Source organism: Podarcis muralis, chromosome 10 (genome assembly GCF_964188315.1).
Source record: "Podarcis muralis chromosome 10, rPodMur119.hap1.1, whole genome shotgun sequence".
Lineage (NCBI taxonomy): Eukaryota > Metazoa > Chordata > Lepidosauria > Squamata > Lacertidae > Podarcis > Podarcis muralis.
The window spans coordinates 69113834-69130707 of NC_135664.1; the positions used below are offsets into that span (position 1 = coordinate 69113834).

The 16874-nt window shown below is 48.0% G+C and overlaps 1 protein-coding gene across 1 annotated transcript in view; it reads right to left on the minus strand.

The window, feature by feature from the left end:
* The window catches only part of PLXNA4 (plexin A4), a 598107-nt gene that overhangs the window by 87695 nt on the left and 493538 nt on the right, over positions 1–16874 (minus strand). Inside the window, exons 11-15 of the mRNA XM_077935356.1 lie at positions 12823–12919; positions 11018–11208; positions 7374–7525; positions 4666–4783; positions 1096–1232 (exon numbers count right to left, since the gene is read on the minus strand). Coding sequence (XP_077791482.1) covers positions 1096–1232; positions 4666–4783; positions 7374–7525; positions 11018–11208; positions 12823–12919 — 695 coding nt within the window. The remainder of the gene's footprint in view (positions 1–1095; positions 1233–4665; positions 4784–7373; positions 7526–11017; positions 11209–12822; positions 12920–16874) is intronic.

The window sequence follows — 16874 nt, forward strand, 5'->3', positions numbered from 1 at the left end:
CCGGATGTCATCACTGAGGGGGGTGACGAAGTGACAGAAATGTGAGGTGTTTTGTTTTGTTTATAAAGGGCTAACAAATTTTTTTAGTTCAGTCAACAGATGTAAAGAAACACGGCTGGCACTGGGCGCCACACCACTGGGGCCAGCACTTACCATGGGGTCTGCAGTGTGCCCAAGCCACGTGGCTCTCTTGGGAGTGATGTGCTGGCTTGGGCACCTGTAGGCTCTGTGTTGCCTGAAACAGCAGTGTGAGGCTTTCGTCTGCCCACTGCCTCCCCCTCAGCTGCCCTACAGCTGAGGGGGAGGTTGTGGAGAGGCTCCACGTAGCGTCCCTCACCGCCATGGGCGGCTCGCCCTGCCCCTGGCTGCAGGATGCAAGCGCCACACCAGGCACCCGTGCGGCTAGCTACGCCGCTGTGATCATTTCATTGATGCACTCAGAGGAAATATCCCCCTGTGCTGGTCCCGGGGGCTAACCGAGAGGCAAGGTCCAAGTCCAAGCCCGAGGTCGATGGTGCGGTATGGAGGCTGTCCGTCAAAGCTGTAGCTGGGTCCAAGGCAGGAAGTCGGTGGGGTCAGGAGCTCAGGCAGAAGAGCAGGACAAGGTGCAGGCAGGAACAGGCTAGCAACAGTGTTGCTCCCGCAACCTGGGACTGGGGCTGACTGGCTTTTATCTCCCCTGAGGCATAGGGAGGCCCCGATCCTCAGATGACTCGCCTCTCCTGGCCTGGAGGTGAGCACTCCTCCTGCGTGAACTTAGTTCCCTCCGCCTCTCTGCCCCGAGCCTCTGCAGCTCAGGAGAGGCTGGAGGGTTACTGGACCCAGAGGCAACCTCCTCTTCCCCTAACGGGGCTGAGAGTGGAGCACCTGCAGGCAATGGGTCCTCCATCACTTCAGGAGCCAGAGCAGACTCAGCTGGTGCCTGCACCTGAGGATCCAGCACAGGTGAGGACCCTTCAGGCTCATGCCCCAGCCCCGGCGCAGCTGGTTCTGGAGGCGGGGACTCCTGTGCAGGCTGGGATCCCTCAGGTTCAGCCTCTGAGTCCGAATCCCAGGCCATCACCCCCCCCCCCCCCTCACGTCTTTGAGATATACCTGTGGAAAAGGCAGGGATGTTCACCAAAGAGTACCGAGACATTGCTGCCAGCATTCAGGTTCTTGCCCGTGATGGTGACTTGGGTTCCGCCAGACACCGGACCTCGCTTGGGATTTAGGTCAAAGAGAGTCAACATCTGAAAAAGATTAACAACCGCAGTAAGAAATGAAGGCGCCGCCAAAACAGAATTAGCGGGATGGAATTAGCAGGGAGAGTAGCAACAGCTGCCGCGACAACTCTGAAATCGTTCATGGAGAGACGGTGATTGCTTTTCAGAATCTTTTGAATCATATTGTTGCGCGCCAGTTCAGTGTCCGAGTGATGTGAGATTGCAGGGGTTCCAGGTTCGTTCGTGTTTCGTTCTAGAATAAGGTGCGGCGCCAACTGTGCTGTCTTTATGATATACACTTTATATTATACAAAATTTAAAGGTCAAAACCAGCACCTTAAAGGGCTTCCCTTGAACTGGAGTTGCAGTTAGTGCAGAATGCCCAGTATCACTCCAATTGCCAATGTTTGGGGAACCTATTGCTGTATTCAGGTCTGTGTGTCTGTGTGTGTGCGTTCTTATTCTCAGGTGTGAATGTTTTTAGTTTCAACATTTGAGTTACATTTCAGGGGTTTGGGTCCCATCCAACTCTAGAATTCTGTGATCCTAACCCCAAACATAAATATCACAGGTATTCACTCTCATGCCCAAGTTCCTACACTAAGCCCTGGTTTAGCCTTGTTCCAGTTAAGCCTTGCCCTACCCAACACATATGTTGTACCAAGGTTTTACTTTCACTAAGAAACTGCCTAGCATCTGCATTGCAGAGAAAGACAAGGTATAAATGCTATAATAAATAAATAAAAATTAATAAATGCAACCACCCTCTTTTTTTCTTGCTGATTTTGTTTTAAAATCAAGATAAAACAATAATATTTAAGAGGGAACAGATCATCCTGATACCAAACTACAGCAAGGGATCCTCACTTTCTCAGGGAGAAATCTAGAGTTGCAGTTTCTTCTTTCATTAGCATTTTAATAGAAAAAAAAACTTTCTGCTTGGTCCCAAGTGAAAAGCCATCATCTGCATTTAAATGAAAGGTTCCCCTTCTCTCTCTCTCTCTCTCTCTCTCTCTCTCTCTCTCTCTCTCTCTCTCACACACACACACACACACACACACACACACACACACACACACACACTTTCCCCTATCCTCCCTTCCACTTTTAAGAAGGATGGTATGAAAGGTTTAAACTCTCCCATGAGTGAGCAGGTACAATGAGCAGGATGTTGTTGTTGAACGCTGGAGATTATTCATGTCGGTTTCTCCTTTAGCTAGCTCTTCCGAGTATGAAGGGGGCTTTGTGGAGGCAATTCGGCGGGGGGGGGGGAGAGAAAGAATCAGGGAAGGATCTCCTTCTTCTTGACTGTCTGGGGCAGGATGGTGGGGGACAAGCACAAACCAGAGGCCAAAGGCTGGTCCCAAGAATGAAGCCAGCCAGACGCTATAGTAAACCTGCAAGCAGGATTTGAGTGCCAGAGCAGCTCTCCTCTCTTGTGTTTTCCAGCAACTAGCATTCAAAAGTGTTGCTGCCTCCAGCTATGGCATGGTCATTGTGGCTGGTAGCTATTCATAGCCTTAAAGGTAAAGGGACCCCTGACTTCAGGTCCAGTCGTGGCCGACTCTGGGGTTGCGGCACTCATCTCGCTTTATTGGCTGAGGGAGCCGGCGTACAGCTTCCGGGTCATGTGGCCAGCATGACTAAGCCGCTTCTGGCAAACCAGAGAAACACACAGAATCGCCGTTTACTTTCCCGCCGGAGTGGTACCTATTTATCTACTTGCACTTTGAAGTGCTTTTGAACTGCTAGGTTGGCAGGAGCAGGGACCGAACAACGGGAGCTCACCCCATCGCAGGGATTCGAACCGCCAACCTTCTGATCGGCAAGTCCTAGGCTCTGTGGTTTAACCCACAGCGCCACCCGCGTCCCTATTCATAGCCTTAGCCTCCATGAATTTGCCTAATCCTCTTTTGAAGCCATCCATGTTGGTGGCCATTGCTGCCTCCCATGGGTCAGAGTTCCATAGTTTAACTGTGTGCTGCATGAAGAAGTATTTTCTTTCATCTCTCCTGAATAAAGCCCTAAATGGCCTCAGCTGAAGGAGTGTCTCCATCCCCATCGTTCAGCCCGGGCACTGAGGTCCAGCTCCAAGGGCCTTCTAGTGGTTCCCTCCCTGCAAGAAGCGAGGTTACAGGGAACCAGGCAGAGGGCCTTCTCAGTGGTGGCGCCCGCCCTGTGGAACACCCTCCCACCAGATGTTAAGGAAATAAACAACTACCTGACTTTTAGAAGACATCTGAAGGCAGCCCTGTTTAGGGAAGTTTTTTAATGTTTGATGTTTTATCATGTTTTTAATATTCTGTTGGAAGCCGCCCAGAGTGGCTGGGGAGGCCTGACCAGATGGACAGGGTATAAGTAATAAATGATGATGATGATGAATCTTCCAGCATTCAGCTCCATTGTATGTGCACGAGTTCAGGTGCACATCAGCCCCAGCCAGCTAATTCAATGATCAGGAGAGGATGGGAGCTGAAGTCCATCAGCATCAGGGAGGGTACCACATTGCCTGCATCTCCCCTAGACTAAGGGGCCTGCTACCATTCTGTCGTTCTTCCATACCTTACAAGGCCCTTCCATCAAGAGCGATTGAGCATCTTGGGGCTTCCTTTCGCATTTCTTTATAAATCCCCATCACCTGCTGTTCATCCCTACCTCCTGTCCCAGGAGAGAGCCTCTAAATGTCTGGAGGTGTTATGATAATAACACTGATAATAATTATCCATCTCATTTGCAGGCTTGTAATAAGTTGCAATAGCCTATTAATTATTCACAGCTGCCTTCACAAATTTCAGATGATATATTCACAACGAAAATAGGATAAGGGTGGAGGGAGAAATCGGCTATTAGAAACTATTTGCATTTTTCTTTTCAGAAAAGACTGACAAAACCCGAAAATAAAGTTAAGCAAATAGGACTAGAGGGATCCATTAAACAGTGAGGGTGGGTGCTCAAGAGTGCGTGTAATACGAATTAACTACCCTTATGAGTTTTGGCCCAGGGAGGACAGAGAGAGAGAGAGACAGAGAGAATGTTCACATCCACCCCATATGGTATGCTGAAAGCACATTTAACACACATTTAAAGCCCATGCCTTCCCCCAGAGAATTCTGGGAACTGTAGTTTAAGGGTGTGAGGGTGTTGTAGTTCAGTGAGGGGCAAATTACAGCTCCCAGGATTCTTTGGGGGAAGCCAAAGGCTTTCAAGGTGTGAGATTCAATGCTAGTCCTACTCAGAGTAAACCCATGGAAGTTAACAGGCAGAGTTAAGGCCCTGGGACCTTAAGGTGAAGGTCAGGTAATGAAGAAGTAGAAATTTCAGTGGGTCTACTCTGAGTAGGGCTTAGATGACCCTCCAACCTCACCTCGAAATTTCACTTTGGGTGAAACTCAAGAGCATTTCTGGAAGCCTCCAGGAATCTCATTCCTCCTCAATTCCCGAGTCTCGCTCACGGACTTACCGTAAAGTAATAGAACTGGGAGGATTTGGCCATGAACTCTGGCTTGCACTCGGCCACGCAGATGTCCACGTTTCCGGCATGCTGGCTGTGCTTGGCCTCGCCCATCTCGCACACTATTCTAGAAGGAAAGAGATTCAAGGGTCAGGAGGTGCCTCTGGTCCTTGCAAAGGGTGCCTGCTGTGTGTGGGAAGGCTTAGAGCCAAAGTAGGTGATGACAGGTAGGAATGGGCTTTCCCTAATGGTACAGAGTGTTAGTTTCTGTTTCTCACTGAGCAACTGCGTGGAGTCACAGGACTCTGTTTACATTCCTGGGATTTCCTTTCAAGGGAAAGGAGACGGGATGTGACGCTAGTGGTTTTCCTGTTTCCTTTGTTCCTTTGTTCAGTTGCTCTCTGCTTTCATAGAGAGAGGATGTCTTTTCTGTTCTGTGTAGTTTAGAAATAAAACTCTTTACAAGGTAGCCAAAGCTATTGTCTCTTCCCTGTGCTGGGAACCCTGCTGGATAGAATTTGCTTGAGGCCTTATCAAAGGCTCAGGTCATTAAACATGTCGGAGGTGATTTCAAAGGCTCAGCTCGAAGGAAGATGAGGCCTTATCGGCTTGGCCAAGCGGAGATTCGGACACAGATCCCATATCCTATTTGGGGAAACCCCTTCTCCTTAAAAAGTAGACCTCTTTTCCTCAAGGCTCAAGTCATTCCATTGTGCCAGATCCAGGGGAATCTAGTGTCATTGCAACTGACCTCAAGCAGAGACCCACCGGTACAGAACCTCTTTTGGTGATGATGGACAGAGATGCTACAGGTGCCTATTGTCTACTGAGCTGAGCTACAAGCAGGTGGGTAAAAAGTAGAGAGGAGTGAACCTATTGACTTTGGTTTGTCTCCATTTCCACTCTTCAGTTCTCAACACTGCCACATTATTTTGCAAAGAACACTTTTTAGTCCTCATGAAAATTCATCAGCATTTCAGGGCAATTTCCCCCTCATCTGCACATTTCCCCCCCTAAAGCACTTTCCCCTAATATAATGCATATCAATATATTACTATTTTCCACTAATATATGCACTTATATATACACCCACTTTGCTCCAGTGTGTGCATTTTTTGCACACCCTACCTAACGGGAGAACTGCGCTGCAAAATTCAGAGAAGTGCACAACTTTGAAGGGCAGCTGTGCTCTGATTTGTGCATTGTTTTGGGGCAGATGAGGTAAGTTTGCCTTTGAATGCGAACCAAACCCAGTTTCTCCCCCACACCCCTGGGGAAATGTTGTTCGTCCTCACTTGTCATGCAAAGCAGAGGTGAGGGACATCAGCACTACCTGTAAAGCCAGGTAGGGCAACCTGTGGTGCTTCAGTTGTGGCTAGGCTCCAACTCCCATCATCCCTCACCATTGGCCATGCTGGCTAAGGCTGATGGGAACTGGAGTCCAACATCATTAGAGCTAGCCACACCTGCATTAGTTACTGTCATATACAATCCCGCAAGGAGCAGGTAATGTTTTCTCTGTTCTGCTGAGCCTGGCAGGTGGTTGTAGCACAGGTGTAGGGAACCTCTGGCTTTCCAGATGTTGTTGCTGTTACTATTATTACCGTATTTTTTGCTCTATAAGACACACTTTTTCCCTTCTAAAAAGTAAGGGAAAATGTGTGTGCGTCTTATGGAGCGAATGCAGGCTGTGCGGCTAAACCCAAAGTCAGTGCTCCGTCTTGCTGTTCTAGCTTGGGGTTAGCTGCGCAAAGCCTCCGCAGGGCAGCGGGGTGAAGGCACCACACTGCTTCAAAGGCTGTCCCTGAAGCCAGAACAGGGACACGGAGAGCTGTGCAGTGCTCCGTCTCGCTGTTCTAGCTTGGGGATGGCTGCGCAAAGCCTCCTCAGGGCAGCGGGGTGCCTTCACCCCCCACTGCCCTGTGGTGGCTTCAAAGGCTGTCCCCGAAGCCAGAACAGCAAGAGGCTATCCCAGAAGCCAGATCCCTCTTGCTGTTCTGGCTTCTGGGGTTCAGAATTTTTTTCTTCTTGTTCCCCCCTCCCCCAAACTAGTTGCGTCTTATCGTCTGGTGCGTCCTATAGAGGGGAAAATACGGTATTTGCCTGCCCTCTACCCTAAGGTCCCAGGAAGGGTTACAACATGAAAGCACAAACTGCTTAAAACAACTTACAATCACAAAAATAAGGTGGGTCCTAAAAACATACACCTCGAGTGTCAAAAACCAAGGTAAAGAAGTGTGTCTTCAGCATTTGCTGGAGGCTGCACAACGAAGGTGTCAGATGCACCTCTGTGCAGAAGGAGTCCCACAGCTTAGGGGCCACCACAGAGAAGACCCTTTCCCAGGCCACACACACACACACAAACACTGAGCCTCTGAGGGCGGAGGAACTACCAAGAGGTCCCTCTCTGCCAATCTCAGCATCCAAGAGGGCCTGTAGGGAAGGAAGAGGTCTTTCAGGGATGTGGTTGGACTCCAAGTCCCATCAGCCAGCATGGGAGTTGTAGTCAATCACCAATGGAGTGTCACAGGTCCCCCACTCATGTTCTACAGCGTCCCTCTCCTTCCATCTATTCCACCTCATTTCAGGGCTCAGTGACCTGAGACTGGCAAGGGAAGTTGGACAAAGAGCAAGGTTGTCTTGTGTAAACATTCCTGCCCTAACAACAGAGCAGAAGGTTTTAATAAAGCATCTATCACCCTGAGGCCCTTACTTACTGCTCTGCTGGGATGTATCCATCCACTAAAGGAATGCATTCCACACCAGCTACTTTGACATGCGATGCAATGTCCCGGAACTCCAAGCCCAAATTTTCTCCCCGGATGGTCACCCTGGTCCCTCCTTCACGAGGTCCCCTCGCCGGGCTGATCTAGGAGAGGAAAAAAACTGGTTAAAGCAAGGTGAAAAGAAAGGCAAGGCCTTGTGCTGGTGTTCCAGACCCCCACCAAAGGGGCACAGCTGTTTGTCAGTGTGGTGCAGTGGTTAGAGCTTTATTGTTTCATTTGCTGCTCTTTTCAGCACCTCATATATATATATATATATATATATATATATATATATATATATATATAATTTTTATTAGTTTTTTTAACATATCATTTTCAACAGCAATTATACATACTTTTACATCTTATTCAAACTTTTGACTTCCATCAATCCTGTCTGAAAATTTTCCAATCTAATCTCTCCGTATGCATTTCTTATCTTCCCTAATACATTTCAAACTCATAACCAATATCTCTATCTTTTTCTACTTTGTAACACTTCGTATATTTCTCCTTACAAAACTTCTTGTAGTCCTACTAGCGTAATTTGTTGATTACAGTTACTCTTCAAATAATTCATATACTTCTTCCAATCTTCTGTAAATCTCTGGTCCCACAGGTTTCGAATCCTTCCTGTCATTTTGTCCAGTTCTGCATAGCCCATTAATTTCGTCTGCCATTCTTCTTTCTTCAGAATTTCTTCTTTTTTCCATTTCTGGGCTAACGAATCTATGATTCTAGCCCTGGAAGTGAGCTTCAAAAGTGAGCGTCTATTTTTCCACACCTCTTCTAGTTCTATAAAACGCTTTTGAAATGGGTGCAGCCAGTTTTCAAAATATGCCTATGCCATAAGATTTATTATTAAGGCATTATGATATTGGCCTTTTTAATTTTCTATCCCTTTTCTAATAATCCCTTACTTGGGATGCGCTTTCTGCACACCAAGTTGACATTTTCGCTGAGCTCTCCACCATTACCCTAAGGACTCTTTCCTGGATAGTCGCAGGCAGTTCAGATCCCACCAGAGTTATACATGAAGTTCCATGCATATTAATTCACATGCATAGCAATGAGGGTCGTTTGGAAGGTTTTCACAGTGTCTCTCAAAAATCAAGGGTATATTTTTTAGTCTCCAGAAGTGATCAAATCTCACTTGCGGGCTTATTGATGGATTGCTAATGTGTTTCCTCAGCATCTTGAGAAGTAGAGACATCACCTTGCCAACAAAGGTCCGTATAGTTAAAGCCATGGTTTTCCCAGTAGTGATGTATGGAAGTGAGAGCTGGACCATAAAGAAGGCTGATCGCCGAAGAATGGATGCTTTTGAATTCTGGTGCTGGAGGAGACTCTTGAGAGTCCCATGGACTGCAAGAAGATCAAACCTATCCATTCTGAAGGAAATCAGCCCTGAGTGCTCACTGGAAGGACAGATCCTGAAGCTGAGGCTCCAGTACTTTGGCCACCTCATGAGAAGAGAAGACTCCCTGGAGAAGACACTGATGCTGGGAAAGATGGAGGGCACAAGGAGAAGGGGACGACAGAGGACGAGATGGTGGGACAGTGTTCTCGAAGAGACCAGCATGAGTTTGACCAAACTGCGGGAGGTAGTGGAGGACAGAGGTGCCTGGCGTGCTCTGGTCCAGGGGGTCACGAAGAGTCGGACACGACTAAATGACTAAACAACAACAACAATGTGTTTCCTCAAAAGCAAGTCCAAGGGGACTTATTCTCACAAATATGTACAGGACTGCAGCCTTACTGTGTATGCACACAATATATATATCATAGAATCATATTTTATAAAGGTTTGAAGGAGCATTCTTTTCCTCTCACCTGCACTTGAATCCCTAGACCTCGACTTTAAATTAATTCTTCCTGACTTGCCATGTTCTCTGCTCAAAAGGGCTTTGTAGGTTTTTATATGTTTGAAAAGCCTGGGAAACCTGTCTAACCAGGGATTTTGACTATACAGTGGACGCTTGGGTTGCGAACGTGATCTGTGCGGGATGCACGTTTGCAACCCGCAGCGGTGCGTCTGCGCACACGTGGGTTGCAATTCAGTGCTTCTGTGCATGCGCAAAGCACAATTTAGCGCTTCTGCACATGCGCGACCCCGAAACCCGGAAGTAACCCGTTCTGGTACTTCCAGGTTTTGGTGGGTCTGTAACCCGACAACACAAAACCTGAAGCGTCTGTAACTCGAGGTATGACTGTATATCATTCTGGGCTGATTAGGGATGTCAGAGAATTCTGGCAAGAAACAGAAAACAGGAGCAGAAATTGTCAATGTTGGCTCATTCAACTCCTGTCCAGAACAAAAATCAACCCAACAAATATGGTGGGTGCTCTCTTTGGTTGCAGCTTTCAGCCTCCCCTATTTGAATTGCATTTCTTTTGAATTAAATGGGATAATTCACAAAATTAATTGTGTAAATTAGGTTACACAGTTCACAAAATTGTGTAAATTAGGTTACAGAATTCCACCACATGTAGCATAGTTTGGGGCAGATGGCGAACTGCAGCGGAATGGAAAGAGCGCTGCAGATTACAGACTCAGGGCAGACTGGAGAACGATGTCTTGTTAGGTGCCTGGTGGTGCTGCATTTCAAGAAAAACAAATTTCAAATTTTATCTGGTAAAAATAATAATAATAAAGCACACTCCAAGATCCTGCTTCCCCCCTCCAACGTCTGGGCAATTCTTCAAAGAGGCTGTTTGGAGACATTCCTGCTTCCAAGGCAAATCTTCTTGAAACCTGTGAACTTCTGCATCCTCTCTGGCGAGGACTGCATGCGACATGGGAGCAGGGATGATATAAGGCAGCGCTTTGATCTAGCTGTTTGGCACAGCAGCTCCAGTTAAACCACAGTCTCCTGGGCTCACTTTCACAGCTGCGAGGAGCCATCCTTCTTGAGTTACAGCATCTGAGAAGGAATTGTGCACAGCCCAAGCGACTTCTAAGCGGGGCCATCGTTCTTGAGATCAGAGAACCAGAAGGAAGCAGAAGGGCCATTCTTATACTAGCCTTCTTCCTTAGGACACCCTGCATGAGCCAGATGACAGTAAGTCACTATCGAAGAGCAGGACCACACCTCAGGAAGCTGCCTGTGCAGAAAAGCTGAATCTGGGAGGGGGGCCAAACACCATAGCTCAATGGCAAAGCTCCTGTTTCGGATACAGAACAGCCCAGGCCCAGTCCTTGGTATCTCCAGTTGAGTGGCAAGGCTGAAGGAGAATCCTGTTTGGTGGATTATTACTCATCCATCATAGCCAGTGGCATAGCAAGGGTTGCGGGTCACCCAAAAGATTGCAGCCATAGAGATAAGGAAAGAAGAGTCGTTCCATTGCCTGGAGAGGTCACTTCCTGGTTTGCACAGAGAAGCCGTTTTCAATAGAGCACAGCAATGGAAGCACACAGCTGTATTGAGGCAGCACCAGGGGTTTTAATTTTATGCCCCCTAACAATTTAGCACCCAGGGAGACTGCCCCGTGACCCCCTCCCCATGCTATGCCACTGATTGTAGGTCTTCACAGCTAGACAGGCTACAGAAAACGAGGGTATGGGGAATGGAAGAGGGAGTTTCAGAACGACTTACTTCTGTGATCTTGGGGTTGGTGCATTTGCCCCCAGCGCCAGAGAGCTCCAGCCACCGGTTCTCCAGGATGGGGCAATGGTGCTTCAAGGTGCACCGGTTCTGGTCTTCACACCAGCCACACTCGTAGTCCGGGTCTGCTTTCAGGCAGAGGCCGCAGCTGTCTCGCATGGCCCCGCATTTGTACAGGTGGACTGTTGGGAGAGGAAAGCACAAGCCTGTTGAGGAGGCATTTACCCACAAGATCGCCTTACCCCATATATGCCCTCTCAGGTGCTTCGATCTGCAGAACTGCAGCAAAGGAGCAGCAGCCAATAAGCCTTCTGCGGTCAAGTCAAACAATGCAGCAAGAGTCCCGCTAGATCGGACCGGAAGGTTTATCTAGTCAAGAGTCCTGTTTCCCACCAGGGGGCAACTAGATAGCTGGGGGCAGCCCACAAACAGGACGCTCTCCCATTGGTGCTCCCCAACAACTGGCATCAGTGGCATAGCGTGGGTGGGGCCACGGGGCACTTGCCCTGGGAGCAAAATTCTTTGGGGTGCAAGATTTCAAAAGAAAATTAACAGAAGTAGTAAACATATATTAAAAAATAATGCGCCATCCCCTCATTCAGAAAATCTCCAAATGACTCTATGGGTGAACTGAGGAGTGGATATGGGCAATGGCCGGTTGCTAGGGTGCCCTCCACATGGGCTTTATAAAGGTACCTGCTCCTGACCAATACTCCACCCTGTTTTCTGCAGTGCTCGATTGCTGGATGCTCACTGGGTGCTGCGGCTGCCACTCGAGTTAGGTCACAAGCTATTGCACCTTTGTTCCACACTATTGGTGGGTGGTGCTAAGGATATTTGCCTTGCCCCAGGCATTGGCAACCCATGCTACACCACTGACTGGTATTAAGAAGCACCTCTGATACTGAAGGTGGAAGGTATCTATTATGACTCGTAGTCACTGACAGCCTTATATGAATTTGTCTGCTCTTCCAAAGTTATTGTGTCCACAAATTCCATAGCTTATCTATGGAAGGTATGAAGACGCCAGCAGCTAGGAAATCGATGCTGAGAACTTAAATCTTTACCTCATCACTGATACAGGTGAGGACTCTCTGACCGAATATGTGCATAAGGCTTCCTCCCTATTCACTTTCCATTACCAGTTGAAAGTACCAGTTTCTCAGTGCAAAGAATCATGGAACTGTAGGATTTCCTGGCGAAACTGGGTAGTGATTTTGGGGGGCAAAAATTAGGGTGCAGGACTGAACTCACTGTACCTAGAGGGCTCCTTAGAGCAGCTGCCAACTGTGTGCCACTACACCCCCCAAATTTTGCCTTCCCGCCTCCCGCAAAATCCCACAAACCCAATTTTCTGCCTCCAGGAAAGGAGTGTGTGAAATCAGAAAGAGGGCAATGCGACCGAGCCTTATTTGTTATTATTTTGAGTCGTATTTAAAAAAGAAGTTGCAAACTGCTTCAGCAGAAGAAGAAAAAACTTGGGCAGATCCAAACTAAGCTGCTGGCAACAATCACTGAAATGAGCTACTCAAGTCAAGAGGATTTGGAGAATAGAAAGTTTGGCTTTAAAATGCTCAAGGGGGGGCAGGTGGAGCTTTATTTGTTTCAGGTGCTCAACAAGAAAGAGAGAGGGGAAGAAAAACAGAACAATTTTTTTTTTTAGCAATTTGCAGAGAACATAAATAAAGCCTTGTAGCAGACGGGAAGCGTCGAGTGCTTTGTTAGGAAGTGTGCAGAGTGATGCAGCCGGTTGCTAAGGTTACCACTTCCAAGGACAAGTCGAAATGATTCGTTACCTTTGTTCTGCGCCGGGTTGTCAATGTTGAAATCCCCATTCCACACGACTGTCAGCTCCACTGGCAAGCTGTTAATCTCCGTCCCATCGTAAGTGTACTAAAAGTAGGGGAAGGGAAGTATGGAGGGAGAGAAAGAAAGGAGAGAAATCACACCTGCTGCTCTGGCTACTGGAGCCGGTGGTGGCAATTCTTGCACATATCTTCCTCAACGCCATGGGAGGGATGGGATTCTAACACACACATGGAAACACCATGAGGATTTTTATCACTTCATCTTGCCCGCTTTTCCTTGACATTCCTCAGGTGTTCACTTCTAAAGGGACCCCTTCCCCCCCAAATTCTCTTTGAATGTTACTAATGGGGACATCACCTTGCCAACAAAGGTCCGTATAGTTAAAGCTATGGTTTTCCCAGTAGTGATGTATGGAAGTGAGAGCTGGACCATAAAGAAGGCTGATCGCTGAAGAATGGATGCTTTTGAATTCTGGTGCTGGAGGAGACTCTTGAGAGTCCCATGGACTGCAAGAAGATCAAACCTCTCCATTCTGAAGGAAATCAGCCCTGAGTGCTCACTGGAAGGACAGATCCTGGAGCTGAGGCTCCAGTACTTTGGCCACCTCATGAGAAGAGAAGACTCCCTGGAGAAGACACTGATGCTGGGAAAGATGGAGGGCACAAGGAGAAGGGGACGACAGAGGACGAGATGGTGGGACAGTGTTCTCGAAGAGACCAGCATGAGTTTGACCAAACTGCGGGAGGTAGTGGAGGACAGAGGTGCCTGGCGTGCTCTGGTCCAGGGGGTCACGAAGAGTCGGACACGACTAAATGACTAAACAACAACAACAACAATGGGGACTAGTGGGTACAGTAACACTGGGGCTTTCAGATGACTACAGTTCACTGCAGATCTTTTGAAAATTAGTACGGTTTGGCTCTCCACTCCTTAATTTAGCTTGACATGGAAAGGAACTAGGTGTTTTGAAGGGCACTGATGACCAAGTTCCTGACCACCAATTGTCTCCTTCAGCCAGCCTTCTGCCTTTCGATATTTGATCAGGCTTTCCTGCCTATAGCTTGTCTTCTCATCCATGACAATCGGAAACTTTATTTATTTATTTATTTATTTATTTATTAAAAAAATGAAAGCTAATATTCTCTGGAAGCTTGGTACAGTATAGCTTGGAGAAACCCAAAGCTCCAAGCCTCAGGCAGAGGCGAGGCTCTGTGTCTACTAATCGGCATGCAATTGCAGGGCCAAACGTACCCTGTGATTTCTGCACATTACATTACGGCGAATGCCGAGTTACACCGCAATTTATCTTTGAGCAAACCAAACACAATTAGCTGACAATTGGCGGGGGCCTTGCGAACAGCATCTCAACCCCGCCGGTTTCCCCCCAGCATGGTTTCCATGGATGTTAAGTGCACTTTCCAGAGAACTATGCTCTGTAGAGTTTGCTGCACTCGTTTTCCTCATGCACAGAAAGAGCATTTTGATGAGACCGGTGCACACAGTGAGAATCACAGAACTGTAGAGTTGGAAGGGATCCCAAGGGACATCTAGTCCAAGCCTCTGCAATGCAGGAATCCTCGGGACCTGGGTACACAAAGGACTGCCTTCCTCCTCGCAAATCTGCTCTAAATTTCTGATCTCCTTTGATGTCCTCCCACTGGATGCTCCCATCTTCAGAGGTTAAGCAGCTAGCAGGGGTCGGCAAACTTTTTCAGCAGGGGGCCAGTGCACTGTCCCTCAGACCTTGTGGGGGGCCGAACTATACTTTTTTTTGTGGGGGGGGGGGAATGAATGAATTCCTATGCCTCACAAATAATCCAGAGATGCATTTTAAATAAAAGGACACCTTCTACTCATGTAAAAGCATGCTGACACCGGACTGTCCGTGGGCCAGATTTAGAAGGCGATTGGGCCGGATCCGGCCCACGGGCCTTACTTTGCCTACCCATGAGCTAGGCAATGGGGAGACAGCTTTTTCATGCAACTGTCTCATATGGGGAATGAACCTGCAGCTTTGGCATAATCAGCACCAAGCTCTAACCAACTGAGCTAGTGAGCTCGCTTGCTAGGTAAAGGTAAAGGGAACCCTGACCATTAGGTCCAGTCGTGACCAACTCTGGGGTTGCAGCACTCATCTCGCTTTAGTGGCCGACGGAGCCGGCATACAGCTTCCAGGTCATGTGGCCAGCATGACTAAGCCGCTTCTGGCGAACCAGAGCAGCGCACGGAAACGCCGTTTACCTTCCCGCCGGAGTGGTACCTATTTATCTACTTGCACTTTGACGTGCTTTCGAACTGCTAGGTTGGCAGGAGCAGGGACCGAACAACGGGAGCTCACCCCCTCACGGGGATTCGAACCGCTGACCTTATGATCGGCAAGCCCTAGGCTCTGTGGTTTAACCCACAGCGCCACCCGCGTCCCGAGCTTGCTTGCTAGATAGATCTAATTATAAACCACACTGGCTATTTTAATAAAAAAGCAATTTATGCATATTATAAAATAAACAATGAGTTATTTATACAGTGCCATCAATGTACATGGTCCTTTGCAACAGTAATGGGGAACCTGCTGGCTCCCAAGAACTTCTGGACTCCAACTCCCATCAGCCTCAGACAGCATGCCCAATGGTCAAGGCTGATGGGAGCTGGGGTCCATAGCATAGTTATATGGAGGGAGAAATGTTCCCCTGCTAATGTCTGCTGATGGAGTTCAGTTCAAGTACTAGTCCCTGCCTCAGGGAGTTTATGATCTAAATATCATCTTTGGGGGAGGTGAGAAGATGGGGGGAAGCATGAGGCATGGTGTGGAAGTGTTCTATGGTCCAAAGAAGGTGCTAAGGATAATAATAATTTATAATAATTTATTATTTATACTCCGCCCATCAGTCTGGGTTTCCCTAGCCACTCTGAGAGGCTCCCAACCGAATATTAAAAACACAATACAGCATTAAACATTAAAAGCTTCCCTAAACAGGGCTGCCTTCAGATGTCTTCTAAAAGTCTGGTAGTTGTTGTTCTCTTTGACATCTGGTGGGAGGGCGTTCCACAGGGCGGGCGCCACTATCGAGAAGGCCCTCTGCCTGGTTTGCTGTAACTTGGCTTCTCGCAGTGAGGGAACCGCCAGAAGGCCTTCGGCACTGGACCTCAGTTTCCGGGCTGAACAATGGGGGAGAACATGCTCCTTTAGGTATACTGGACCAAGGCCATTTAGGGCTTTAAAGGTCAGCGCCAACCCTTTGAATTGTGCTCGGAAATGTACTGGGAGCCAATGCAGGTCTCTCAGGACCGGTGTTATATGGTGATAAATCCCTGCAAGCGTATCTAGAGAATGTGGCGCTGGCCTCTCGCGCCATCCGTTTTCCCTCTCCCTGGGCCCAGAGAAACAGCCTCGGAGGTAGCAGCTGGGGAAAAAATATGTTGCAAGGCCGAGAGATGAGTAATTAACCCAAGGCAAAAGTATGATGTGAGGAAGAGAGGAATGGGACTGGTCTTTAACCGGGTCCATATGTCTCCCGACTTGATTTAGCATCAGTTCCCCTCGACTGCATCGCACACTCCTGCGTAAACCCGAGCAGAGCTTAAGGCTATGAATCCTTCATGGATTCTATGGGGCTTTTATTACCATCAGTGCCCTTAATTAAAAGAATAACATCTGTTTGGCAGGCAACAAGCAGAGACCGGCAGGCCCGCACGACTCCGTGCGCTGCGGCGCATGCACACAGCAGCGCATGGGAGTGCAGATGGAATGTCTTGGGTGTCCACAGAGATACGCCAAGTCTCCCAGGATAACTCAGAGGAGGCCTTTTCCATTGCACCAACAACTCATTCAAATTCCTTGCTGTTTTAGAACATGCTACGGGTATTTTTTTCAGTTCGTCACATGCTCTTTCGCTATATTTCTGTCATGCCCGATTCCAAGTGCTCTCTGTGCAAACTTAAAAACTGAGCACATCCAACAAGTCGACATGCTATCTAATTATTAAACGAACAAAGCCCACATTTATATTAAAAACAATAACAGAAAAACACATGTTAAATA